Source organism: Mercenaria mercenaria, chromosome 7 (assembly GCF_021730395.1).
Source record: "Mercenaria mercenaria strain notata chromosome 7, MADL_Memer_1, whole genome shotgun sequence".
Lineage (NCBI taxonomy): Eukaryota > Metazoa > Mollusca > Bivalvia > Venerida > Veneridae > Mercenaria > Mercenaria mercenaria.
This window is the reverse complement of record NC_069367.1, coordinates 55,943,345-55,957,986: the sequence shown is the minus strand read 5'-3', so window position 1 is coordinate 55,957,986 and position 14,642 is coordinate 55,943,345. Positions and strand designations below refer to the sequence as shown.

General features: G+C 36.2%; 1 protein-coding gene across 2 annotated transcripts in view; it reads right to left on the bottom strand.

Moving 5' to 3' along the window:
- The window catches only part of LOC123553720 (tripeptidyl-peptidase 2-like), a 59,234-nt gene extending 54,496 nt beyond the window's left edge, over positions 1-4,738 (bottom strand). For both annotated transcript variants that reach the window (XM_053548456.1, XM_053548457.1), the window contains exon 1: positions 4,562-4,738. In XM_053548456.1, coding sequence (XP_053404431.1) covers positions 4,562-4,723 — 162 coding nt within the window. In that variant the 5' untranslated portion in view covers positions 4,724-4,738. The remainder of the gene's footprint in view (positions 1-4,561) is intronic.
- Between the last annotated feature and the right edge of the window lie 9,904 nt (positions 4,739-14,642).

Here is a 14,642-nt window from a genome sequence, read left to right as displayed (position 1 = left end):
AAGACATTATTTTGAATTATTTAACATGTCAGATGTTTTAATATCATATTGTAACTTTACAAAAATAGAGACTGTTACAATTTAATAAATTTATTCACAGGTTGCCTTTAATTCATATTAAACTGATTTTCATTTCCGTACGCCGAATCCAGGCTTTATTCTACGATTACAGTACCTTAATCCTAGCCTCCGGTTCTAGGATTACAAAAGTTTTGTATGCCTAGACAACCCTATGAGAATAGGCAAGGATTACGGAAGTATTTAAAACGCATCAAATATAATGTTAGGACATGCATAAATGATATTGTAAACTTAGTATACTTATTTCACTTAATTTCAGTATTATTTCGTGCTACTGATCTGCCGTTTTGGGTTTGTATAATCTTAATGGCGGCGTGCGGAAATATTGTAGAATTATCTGTTTCGTATATACCTGCAATTTTTTCATTAAGTCAACACAAATGGTCTTGAATAACTACAATATGGTTAGAGATCATAAAATTTAAAGTATAGAATATTTTTTAATCTAACTTTAACCTTCATATTTCTATAATATTTCCGCGCGCCGTTATTAATACAGATCTAGCGTTTAAGATTATATACACCTAAAATGGTGGATAGATAACACGAAATAATTAGGCAGGCATGAAAAATTGCTATTTTGATTTAGTGAAATAAGTAAGTTTACAGCATCATTTATGCATGTCCTAACATATATCTGATGCCTCTTGTATACTTCCTAGTCCAACTTATTTGATGCGATCTTAGGAAATATTGAGATAATTTTTTCATATGGGCAATATCCCCACTCAATATCGTAAAACACTCGAAAGACCAAAATAATTGAAGCACTTATCGATGAAATTTTCATCGCAGCCGACACTTTACATGCTATAGGTTTAAATGCCGATTATTTCACGAATTGGCCATAAATTCAAATAAAACTTAAGTTACATGTATCGAAAGGGGATTCAATTCCTCATTGATTTTTGTAAAACTTATCAAATAATAACCAAAATAATGAATTTTCTGGTGATTTAAACCTATGTATGTACTACACATGATTAACGTTTATCACGTGTCAACACACATTTGCGCAAAAAGCAGTAACTTTACATGACTGTGTACTGTGATATTTTCTCCATTATTTTGGTCGTTCAAAGTTTTGACGTTTAGAATCCCCAGTCACAAATATATTAAACAGTCAGGGGTGTAACTGTTTTAAGTTATGTAACCTATTTCAGTTACTTTTTCAAGCATTTTATAACCTGTATTAGTTATAAAATATAGTTAACTCAGGTAAGTTATTCAAAAAAAGTCTTTTTGCTGTTCTCACAAAGTGACCTTTAAAGTGAAATTAGTAGCAAACTGAGGTTGATCAAATTCTCTTTTAGTCTGAGCATGACCTGATAAGCATAATGGGATAATAATGAGATATTATGAGTTTTATAGCTTTAAAGCTTTTGCGTAAGACTTTATCAGCCTAAAAAATTTTACTGCATAGCTGGAAAGATAAAAGGTCAAGGATTCAGGAAATAATTGCATTAGTCTCATTCAAAATGAGGAATTGGCACAGGAGGGCTTTGTAATATTTCATGATAACTGAAACAAGTTATGAAAGTTTAACCAATAACTCAAATGGGTTATAAACTGCGATAACTTGAAACAGTTACACCCCTGACTGTTAAAAGGCAGTGGCTACGATTACGGTACCGTAATCCTAGCCTCTGGTTCTAGGATTACGGAGGTTCCGTATTCCTAGACAACCCTGCGAGGATAGGCTAGGATTACGGAAGTGTTTTAAGAGGCATAAAGTATATGTTAGGACACGCATAAATGATGTTGTAAACTTACTTATTTCACTTAATTTTTCATGCCTGCCTTATTATTTTGTGTTTTTTATCCGCCGTTTTGGGTTAGTATAATCTTAATGGTGGCACACGGAAATATATTAGAAATATGAGTGTCAAAGTTAGGTTTAAAAAAAATATTCTATACTTTGAATTTTATGATTTATAACCATAATGTATGTTATTCAGGGGTTTTTTTTATTCTATAGCAGAGGCCGAATAGTGGCCTCGTCCCCCAGCCGAGGATTTCCCCTACCGCAGTCGAAATTCCCCTACGTCCGAAATTCCCCCTCCAAAATCGTAAACAAAGCAATGGAGATTACTCCCAGCGATTTTCCAGACCGAATATCGGACCCGTTCACAATTGCAGACGGTCTTTCACAATTTTCAATGGGTGTGAAAACCTTTAGAAATAGTAGAAAAATGTTAGAAGAGCGTTCAGTGGACCCGAGGTTCCGGTTTTGACCAGCGAAAATCGATAAAAACTCGTATCTGACCCGCACATAATATGCCGTGGGCGTCTGCTTGTCTCGCGGTAATACTCTTTGATGCGTAACGAGTTCGAAAGCTCCTTGTCAATCAAAATCCCAGTGAACTTCATACTGTTTGTCGACACCAGTGTAAGTATGACAGTAGGCGGAGCGTCGTATGTTAATTAGCTACTGACAGATGTCAATCACGCCACGCGCCGACTGACACGTGGTTATCATCAGTATGTAATATAGATGATTGATAAACAATGCAGCGTCAGATTATCGTGTTTGTACCTCTTGTTAATTAGCGGTAACAGCTTATGCTGTATTGTGTAATATGTGTTGTTAATTTAAAGTCATTATTTTATGTGCTTGGTTCGATTAAATAAGCCGGTCGGCCGTTACGCAAATTTATTATCTTTGGGGAGGTATTTTGCTAGAGCAAAATAAAATATAAATGTTTTAAGTAATCAGATATTATAAGTATCATACCCTACAAGACACCTGATACAACCCTGAAATTTTTTTTTCAACTATCAAACTACTGTTTTGATAGTTGAAATTTTTTTCATGACTGTATCAGGGGTCTTGTAGGGTGGGGATATTAAGTAACACCTGAGAATGTCAGAAATTTTTTCAGGGTGGTATCAGGGGTCTTAGGGTGGGGAAGGGGTGACCAATCAATGATACTGCCACCTGTGAAGATTGACAGTGACTTGCAATTTAAATACATTTTGTGAACATCTAATACAAATTATTTGTGATTACCGGTATAGAAAGTATAAGTACTCAAGTTGATCTCAATACTGACAGAAATTTACAATTTTAATATTTTAAGACTTTTAAGTTGTAAACTAAGAGATACTTGTGTAAAAATGTTTCTTAATAAGATGTTGTATTAACTTCAACTTGTACTTCTATATTATGATTAAAGAGAATGAAATGTTTATCTTTGTGTTTTTAGATTTCTGTTATTAACAAAATATTGTTAAAGACCCATCTTATTCTCACATCTCAGTAAGTCGGGTACGGATAGAGCAAGTTAGTACTTTCATGGTTAATTTTCTGGGCAACTATAAGAAAATGCTGGGCTACCAGAAAAAAAATCTGGTAGCCCAGTGGGCTACCAGTAAAATTATAAATTTGTCGGACACTGAGTATGGAATAGTTCTGGTGAAAATATGAAATTTAAAACGGGTATTTTATCAAGAATTTTTAATGTTTGCTTTCGTTTTTTCATATTTGTCACACGTTTTCGCGATCGTGATTTTCAGACTTTTTTATCCTTTCTTACAAGATTTTCTAGTACAATTGAAATAAAAAGCCAACAAAAGTATGCATTTAATAATAATATGATGACTCTTGCAAAAGCAACTCTTATTTTAAAGCATTTTTTGTGTTTATTATGCATAATTGTAAATTCCCCCCTGAGTGAAAAAATCCCCCAAAACAGCTCGTCGCGCGCTATTTTCTTCCCCCAATGACAGGCTTGGGCCTCTTCCCCCAGTCGTAAAAAAAAACCCTGTTATTAAAAACCATTTGTGTTGACTTGATGGAAAAAATGCAGGTATATACGAAACATAGATAATTCTATAATATTTCCGCGCACCGCCATTAAGATTATACTAACTTATACTAACCCAAAATGGCCGATCTATAGCACGAAATATTAGTGAAATGAGTAAGTTTACAATGTCATTCATGCACGTCCTAACATAAATTTGATGCCCCGTAATCCTAGCCTATTCTCATAGGGTTGTCTAGGAATACGGAACTTCCGTAATCCTAGAACTGGAGGCTAGGATTACGGTACCGTAATCGTAGCCACTGTCATATTAAAAACAATCTGAATGTCAAGTTATTTTGACTAATATACTTGCGTAATCCTAGCCTATCCTCATTGGGTTGTCTAGGAATATGGAACTTCCATAATCCTAGAACTGGAGGCTAGGATTACAGTACCGTAATCGTAGCCACTACCAGCGGAATAAGTTTGCTTTCTAGGGAAGCCAATTTCAGCCACTGGCACTGCCAGAAGTTTTTACGGTTCAAAATCTAGGACATAACTTAAACACCCTATAAAACCTTAATCAGTAAATATTATGTTCAGAAACCAACTGATTTGTCATTCATACACATATATGAGTCCAAAAACATGCCTTTCGATCATATTGTAATCAAAACTAACAAAAAGGTGATGGTTATTGCTACTCTGATCGCGATTTATTTTCAATTTACTTGTAGTCCAGAAGCTCCTGGATCAACACCGGTGTCTAATATTGCTATCAAAACGTTTCTCCCATCGTAGTCAGGGTATTTGTTCACGAATGATGCTGCTCCAGTTTCTTTTTTCGGTAAAATACCATCAACGGGAAAGTCCATATCAACTGTAGACGCCATTATTGTTGGAGTTACCTGCCCAAAATTACTTGAATAAACGCCTTCAGATGCCGTTCTTAACATTACGGTACGGCACCACAAAATCTAAGCTAGTGTCATTTTTCTGTACAGTAATAGTAACAAATGCCAGTCGGTTTTAGAGAGTTTCTCAGGGAACTGATTCTAAAAATCCATTTATAGCATATGTTATCAAACTCAAATTGAAAAAAAAAAAAAATAGAATCTGTCCAAAGAAGATCTGTGCGCTGGGTCAAATCTGACGTCAGACGCACATGGATCCAGTGTCACACAGATGTTAATATCATGATATTATGATTTGCTTCAAACTTTCACAGATGAACAATGACCATAAAGGAAGGATTTTGTCTGTGACTATTTTTACCACAGTTATGGCCATCGTTTATATACATATTTAGTTAATTGATTGTTATGGTGTTATTGTTCTGATCACATGGTTGTAATAACCCATGATCTAAATAAATCTTGTAAACCCTATACCCGTCAGTGTCCTAACACATTTATCAGATTCGTACCTTTTGCACCGTTAACTCAGATTAATTTATCTAAATTTGCGTAAGTATCATTTTAGTTGGCAGTACAAAAATATTCAACCTTTTCTTCCATAACACCAAGAACATCTTTAAACCTTTAAGTCAAGATCAATTGTGGTTAAAGGCTTAAAAATTAAATAGGCATAAGTATCACCCAATTTAAGATGTTCATCGTTGTAAACAAGAGAAGTTTTGATACGTTTTCATCATTAAATAAAATGATATATGCACGTGAAGTTTCAAATTCAAGTTCAGTAGGTGTCAAAGGCAACCCTGATATTGTAGTATCCGCAAATATAAAGTTCAAAATGTCTTTTTATAAAAGAAAGTGTCAGATATTTATTATTTTTTTTACATTTTTCGATCGATCTACATATGTCCATATATTGTTGTTACGTCTTAAACTTTTTATACTAAATACAATGTATTATTTTTTACCGTTACATCTACATCTACATCTACATCTTTCACCCAACCGTCGATTTCCGACTATCACTGGGCGGCGCTGTCAGAGAAACAGTTGTTAAAGAACTGATATGTTACAATGTTAAAAGAATAAAAGCTAAAAAAGACAGTATGCTACAGTTAAAATGGGACAGAGGCAACAGAATTACATACTGACCACCGCCAGCCTGTCTCTAAAGATACTGAGACTGGGGCTAGATTTAACATGAGTTGGTAGGGAGTTCCAGAGTCGGATGGTCCTAGGGAAGTAGGAGTTAGAAAAGTACTGAGTGTGAGACATGGGGATTAAGTAATTTAGGTTTCTAGTTGGAATAAGATGAGATTGGTCGACTGCAACTGTCTGGGTCCTTATTTTATAAAACATTACTAATGAATTGTGTAACCTTCTATATTGGAGTGTATTCCATTCTAAGGTTTTCAGCATTTGTGTAACACTACTGGTGTAACTGTAGTCATACATGACGTACCTAGCAGCTGACCTTTGGACATTTTCGACTTTGCTAGTGAGGGTTTTTTGCCAAGGATGCCAGACGCTTGAACAGTATTCAAGTTGAGGGCGGACATAGGTGTTATAGGCAGCAATTTTGACCTTTTTATTATCAGTTTTGACATTTCGTTGTATGAAGCGAAGAGTGGAAGTTGCTTTGGAAGTGATACTGTCAATGTGTTTGGACCAGTTTAGATCTTTGGAAATGGTTATGCCTAAGTATTTAGCTGCCTCACAAGTTTTTAACTCTATGTTGTGAAGTTTGTAGGGGTAGACTACAGGATTTTTCTTTCTAAAAATTCTAAGGACTTCACACTTGTCCGGGTTGAACTCCATGGACCATGTCTTCTCCCAGGTTTCTAAGCTAATCAGGTCTTGTTGCAGAGATATACTATCTGAAATGGAGTTGATGGTAAGGTATATTATGGTGTCATCTGCAAACATTCTTGCGTTACATTTGACGGAATCTGGTAAGTCATTGATATATACCAGGAAGAGACATGGCCCAAGAACAGACCCCTGGGGAACTCCAGACAGTACAGGAAGTTCACTGGAAAAATGACCATCAACAGCGACTTTCTGGGAGCGGTTGGACAGGAAAGATTTGACCCATTTGGTAATTTGTGGGTTGACACCAAGGCTTTGTAGTTTATAAATTAGTCTAATGTGATCGACCTTGTCAAACGCCTTGGAGAAGTCCATGACAATAACATCTGTTTGTTGACCCTGTTCAGTGTTATTGTAAAGTTCCTGAGTGAAATTAATGAGCTGAGTCTCACAACTGTGACCTGATCTAAAGCCGTGCTGGAACTGGCTAAGTAGCTTGTGCTTGTCAAAATAGGTCATAAGATTGGAAACAACAATGTGTTCAAGGAGTTTGGAAGCAATGCAAGTTAGGGAAATTGGGCGATAGTTACTAGGTTTAGACTTGGGACCTTTTTTAAATACGGGGCTACGGTGGCTTTTTTCCAATCACTGGGTACTAGGCCAGATTCGAGAGATAACCTGTATATATGGGCAAGTACAGGAGCAATTTCATGGTGGAGTTCTTTTAGGATGCGTGGGGATAATTCATCAGGTCCTGAGGCTTTATGTGGGGATAGGCCATAGAGCAGTTTTTCCACACCTTCAGTGGTGACCTGGATCTTATTCATCATGGAGACTGGGGATGAGAGGACGTTGGAACATATATGCTTCAGACTAAGGGGCTGGGGAGGGGAAAAGACAGATTCAAATTGTTTGTTTAAGATAGTAGCCTTTTGGATGGGGTCTGTGTAGGTAAGACCATCTGATTTAAGGGGGCAATGCCGACATTTTCTTTTTTGTTGTGCTTGATGAAGCTGTAAAACTTTTTGTTTTTACCAGGTTGTGAGTCATGGTCAAATATGACACTTTCCATATATGACCAGTATTGGGCTCTTATTTGCTTCTGGATAGAAGACTTAAGGGATTTGAATCTTTGTTGGCGGGCTGAGGAGGGAGATTTGTGTAGTTTCTGGTACAGTTTATCACGCTTATGTATAAGCCTGATAATTCTCGGGGTTAACCATGGCAAGTCGGCACGGGGTTTAGACATTTTAGATGGAATGTGTTTTGACTGGGATTCATTAAGGCAGTCCTTGAATGAATTCCACGCTACTTCAGGGTCTGAATGGTTTTCGGTGAGAAAGCTAGCACCAAAAGCCTTCATGTCAGATTTTAGCCCTTCCCAATTAGCCTTCGTGTAGAGTTTTATAGGGCGTCTAGGTTGGGTTGGGCGGCCCCTATTAAGATTCAATTCATGAAATATAATATCATGATCCGAGGTGGCTAGACTCGGTAGGGATTTAACCAAGTGAACATGGGATGGATGGTTTGTAAAGAAGAGATCAAGGGTGTTGGATAACCTAGTTGGGATCTTAACTATTTGTTCAAGATTATAATGGGAATATCTTTCAATAAATTCTTCATAAAAGGATCTGTTTTTACAAGTTTGTTTAGGGGACTCTTTTGACCAGTCAATGTCGGGGAGATTGAAGTCTCCAAGTAGCCATACTATACTGCCCTTGGGTATTTTACTAAGGGATAACCAGAGTTGGGATAGGGAGTCGGCATCTAATTCTTGGGTTATAGTAGCTCCGACAAAGATATCTTTAAGGCCAGTGATGGTAATTTTGGCCCAGGTTATGTTACATGAAGTCTTGAGGTCTGGTTGTTCTTGGCTGATCAGTGAGTTAGATATAGCTATCATCACTCCTCCACCTTGACCTTCACTCCTGTCATCCCTATATACCTTATAATTAAGATTATCAGGAAATATTTCGGAAGAACTGATGTCTGGCTTAAGCCATGTTTCTGTAAGGCAAATAACATCTGGTTTAATTTGGTCAATAACTAGGTGTAATTCAGGGATTTTGTTTTTGACAGAACGACAATTAATGTTAAGGACTGTGAGACGTTCAGATGTTTTTAGTTTAGGTTTGGGAGTAACCTTTTTCTTTTTAGGGATTGGGGTAGATGAGGCCTTTGGGGTTTCTGGAGGCTCATGGAGGAAAGAAGAGCTATTTAAGCTGAAACTTACTTTACTGTGGTCGTGACTTAGAGGGGAATAGTAAGAAGTGTCACTGAGAGTATCTAGGGATTCAGTCAGTGAACTTGAGTGGTTTAGAGAGCCGCACTGTTGACAGTACCAGCTGAACTTTGAGTCTGAGAGTTTGTCGTAAGTATGACTGCCAATGCCTTCGCATTCTGTGTGAAACCAAGTTTCGCAGTTGTCACACAGGATGCCTTTTTGTGACCAGGACACATTTTGGGAACATATCCCGCACGGGTACTGGGTAGGACAGGAAGCGCCTGGCGGGCCTGGGTTTGGTTCAATGTCTGGGGTCTGACATGCCAGAAGACAAAAAAGAAATAATAAGGATGTCTTACTAGCACTGGGTTTCTCTTTGTGCTTTCTAGATGGTATTACTGTTTTGAGGACGTTGGCAACTGAGATACCAACAATACTGGATTTTGGAGGGAAATGGTCGCTTAAAGCTTTCGTAATCTCATTTTGTTGTCTCCAACTAAAAGGTCATGACTGTCACAAAATCAAAAATATTGTGACAAATTAGACATTTCTGTATTCGATAATTTCTATGTCAGCTTTTCTAATATTCTATAAACTTAGTAGATGTATATATAATGTCAGTGTTCCTTTTTGGGAGCAGAAAAAAGGACAATGTCATATGAGAAGAATTGCATTTTTACATTTATAATTTCTTTTTCTCAAAGTATTAAACATATTATTCCAATAATAATGTGGTATCTTTTGTTCGGTTTATATGGTCAGTTAGTTAACTTTGAATTCATTTTGTACAATCTGGTATTTTAAGGCCAATTGTATATGTCTCATTTGAAAATGGGACATAGTATGTCTGTCCGCCTCAAAACTTGCCTCCACTTTTTGTCTCCATACACTATATATTGAGCTAAATCTAATAACAAGTGTTAGACCGACTTGTCAGGTATGGTCCTTGCATCTATTCACGTTTTCATTTTCTTCACATTTTATCGTCTCTCTTATCATTTCATTTAGTTAATGTTTGGTGTGCAAGTATGTAATGAAGGGTATACAAATCGATCTTTAATTAGGCTTCATTAAGATGAATTTTTAATTAGGACAGTTACTGCCTTAGACTTAGTAGTTTTCTTCTTTTCGCACTTTATTCCACCAGGGCCCAGTTGTTCGAAACTTTAACAGTTGATTAAGCTAACAGTCGATTAACTTTTAAAGTAATATTTCACCATTTTAGAAAACTTAGAAAAACAAATGTATGACTTAAGGATTATGAACACTAAAACGTCTTTACAGTAAAATTAAAACTACTAGTATTTCCCACCAAGACTAGTATTTTGAATCCAAATTTAACAGCTAGGTGATTAGTTTAACAGTCTGTGAAAGTTTCAAACAACTGGGCCCATATCTGTAAATTGCAATAGGTGGTACAAAACAAAAACAAAACAAAAACGGTTGTTCGTATATTTAATATTAATATTAACCGACATAAATAAAGATGGCTCCTTCAATAAGAAGATCGTTAACACGAACTATGTAGATATTTAGTGTCTTAATTTCAAAATTGTTTCAAAATTCGATTGTAATTTAAAGACATTCCTTCGACCAAGTATGTCACTATCTGTATGTTATGGGTTAAACATATACCAACTGGATTATGGCATTTTTTCCTATTCTCCTGTTGTTTTCAATAAGATTGTAAAACGTTTCTTTAAAAAAAGGTTTGAACTCAATTATGTTAAGGAACACTCCATATTTAGCTCTTTAAGTGTTGAACGTTACGCTTCCTCTTTGTTTCTGACGTGGCAGGTGGTGGACTCAATAAAATGTAGTTCTTAAACTATGACTGAGCTGTTTTGATATTGTCTTTTGTCCTGTCCTGTCGGCCTCTTATTAGTGTTTCTCTTGTTACTCTACCTTTTGCTTAGACACGCGTTCATTATTCCTTCTCTTGAGGAGAAATATCTTAATTCAATAAGTCACACTTGACTGAGCTACTGATGTCGAAAGCTGTTGTAATTACAAGCTGGCCAATTAAACTCCGTGACCTTAGAAATAACCTCTGACGTTAAACTATTCTTTCTCAATTGAGGCGACTCCATGGATTACACAGTACTAAACCCGAGGATGATTAATTGATTCTTTTATTTCCTCCTGAACATAACATATGTACATTCACCAGATAGACATATATCAGAAAAAAATGTAAACAACCAAATATTATCGTTACCTTCAAATGCATGGTTAATTTGTGAAAACAAACCCCATTGTGGCCCTCTAATTATTTGCAATGAATTCACACATCAAATCATTATAGATTGACCAGGTCAATGTCTTATTGCCGTATTTACTCTACTGAAAGAGGTAACAGATTTAATTTGTTTTTGGATTTAACAATTTATGTTAAATAACTAGCGTAAATACTTACCTGATATTTTTTGGCAGTATAAAACAGACATTGCAACCAAAATTTTACAAGATGGTCATTTTATATTTAGATGTGCCCTAGAAAGAACTTTTGGTATGCTTTAACTTGTCTTGTCATATATTTTGAGAAAAGAAGCATTACAGCGTTTAAGATGCGGACACGAAACCTACTTTGGTCACAACTGTACGTCCATTTTAATTTACTGTCAATGACCGCAAGAAACGGACTAGGAGCTAACGAAATCAGCTTGAAGCTCAATAGAAAATAAGTGAATGAAGTATTGCCAGGCAATACAAAGTCCCCTACTGGAAGGCGCCTAATTTTCTCTACTGCAGTATAACATAATGAACTGATATCTGTCAATAATGTATAAACAATATTGTACTATATATACAATATATTATAACAAAACACTTGGATTAAAATTTGTACATATAATCAAAGTACTGAAAGTACAGAAAGGCTACCACAAAACACTGGTACATTATAACGGGTGCGTCAATTTTCCTAACCATCGTGTAGGGAAGGAACGTGACTAAACAATAATCATTAACAGTCCGGTTTATAGCAGGGTTCGAGCCCAAAATTTCCCTCATACCGTCAAGAAAATCGCCGCATCTGATCAGTGTTCATACATTCATACATGTGTGTGCGTGCGGGCGGGCGTGCGTGCGTGCGTGTGTGTGATAGCATATCGAAATATAGATACGGAGTTTGTTACCTTTATATTTTATCTGATATAATGTCCCTCAATCTTTATTATCGCTTCTTTAGAAACATATATAAACGATTATGGCACGCCGATTGTTCAATAATAACGTGAACCCAGGTTCACGGTCGAAAAACTAGGATTAATAGATAAAGTAGGGTTTTCGAATGTAAAACCAGGTTTTTCTAACACATACCCATATTTTCGAGCGAAAACACGCCCGTGAACCCATGTTTCAACTAGGTTTTTCAATTGAACTTTGAATTTCGGCCGTATTCTAAGTTCACGAGCGTTGACCTATGTTCACGGGAGTAAACCAGGGTTCACGAGTGTAAACCATAGTTTACGAACGTGAACATATGTTAACGGTCGAGAACTTACGTTTACGACCGTGAAATTGGGTTTACGACCATAAACATAGGTTTACGCTCGTGAACATAGGATAATGACCAAAAAACATAGTTCTGTTCGAGAAACCAAGTTTTTCGAACGTAAACCTAGGTTCAAGTTCATAAACTATGGTTCACGCTCGTAAACCCAAGTTCCTGGCCGTAAACATAGGTTCACGTCCGTAAACAATGGTTCTCGGCAATCAAATTATCAAATAATTACATTATTGGTCGAAAAACTAGGATTATCGAATACTAACATAAGTTTTCGAGCGAACACACAGGATAACGGGCGTAAACTATAGTTTACTCTCTTGAACTCATGTTTACGTCCGATAAACTAGGTTTCTCGATTGAACTTTTACTTTGATGCACAAGTTAATCAAGATGGTTCATCACAACAATACTCTATGCTCGCCTTAGTTTGATATGGAAAACCCATAATATCTAAGATTTTGCAAACATCTTTCCCGCACAATTTTCATTCAGTGTTTTGTGGTAGCCAGCCTTGCTGTACTTTCAGTACTTTGATTCGATCATGAATCTGGGTTCACGTTATAATTAGGCAATTGGCGTGCCATAACCGTTTATATATGGTTAAAAGAAGCAATAATAAACATTGAGGGACATAATATCAGATAAAGTATAAAGGTAGCAAACACAACATCTATACTTCGATATGCAACCCCCTCCCCGCCCACACATATACACAAACACATTTATGAATGTATGAACACTGATCAGATGGGGTGATTTTCTTGTCGGTATGAGGGAATACCACTATAAACCGGACTGTAAATGATTATGGTCTAGTCCTGTTCCTTCCCTGATACGATAATTAGGAAAATTGCCGGACCCGTAATAGTGTACCTCCTTTTTTTGAAAAGTATTCCATTCCTACCATAGGCTGCTTTAACTAATTTTTCAGGAAGGCGTAGGTTTAAGCCCCACTAGGACCAATCTTTGTAGGTTGGTCTTACTTCTGTCCTATGGTTCTTTTTGAATGCAGAGAGCAAGGCCATAATTCTTAAGAGTTGGAGCTTAATTTCTGTCCGATAAAATTCTCTTACTCGAGGCTCCCAAGAAAAATCGTTATCGACAATATTGTTTTGTGTTTTATAATTGTTACGCAATACTTTGAGGTTTCATTTAGAAAAATATGAGGTAAAATGACTTCTCTGCGATCGTTTTGCGCAAAGCCTATCACTCTGAAACTTGTCTCTGTTTCAGCTGGAGGAAAACACATAATTTATACAAGATTTACAAATAAAAAAAAAACAATCAAAGAACAACGACACAGTAAAAGTCGCTTAAAGATGCAACACAATGCGAAACAGTGTTAGCTTCAGGACTGTATTAATTAATGCATTTGTTAAACATTACCGTTACGGGTCCACTATCTTAAAATAACCTGAAATACAGCTGAAAACGTGTGTTTAAACAAAAATCGCTTACATCTACGCCCTTTAAACAAACTGGTGACAAGGCACTTTTTGCAATATATCTTTCAGCATTCGCCAGAATGTTTCTAAAATGAATTTAGTATAGAAATAGCAAAAAAGAAAAAAGAAAGAAAGAAAAAAAAGAATATATAGCATGGTCACTCTTTAGACCTACAACTCGTAGATCTTCTCACGTTACTGTGGCAATTCCACACAGCGATTACGTCCCTTAGTACCTATAGCAAATGATCTGCAAGAATAGATTCTTACAACTTTAGCCGGCCTAAATATAAGACCTGACATAACTCGTATCACTATAAGTTCATTTTAATTGATATTTCATATTTCTCATTTTCCATGTTATGTCAGGTCGTCGAATAATGCACAGTGTAGGTTAAAGGTCAGTAATTCAAATCCTTCTTTGTTTCATATAAAAAACGACAACTTCAGGTCGTCTTTACTTTTCTTTAGAGAACATCACTTTTTTCTACACCTATTTTTCATGAAAGTTCTATCACAAATAAACGAAAAAATGAAAAGAAAATAGGGGGTTATGTAGTTCCTAGTGCAATGCCAGTCAGTTGTGGTCTGCTACCCTAAAAATGGCGCATATTTGCTCTCGTCCGCGCAGTAAACACCTACTTCCGGTTTCGATCTGCAAAACTTGCCATGTGGGGTGTATGAACATGAAAACCGTCTCATTTCATGCAGAATGTATTCTAGTAGTGAAAATTGGTGATTAAAGCACTCATTCTACACGAATTTGCGCAAAAAATGGGAAAATTAGGATCTATTTATTATGGACTTCTTACACCACGGAAGCACATTTTCGACCGAATTACTGACCTTATTCCTATAAGAAATGTTTCCTATCAAATTTCACACCATTTTCATCTCTATTTTCAAGAA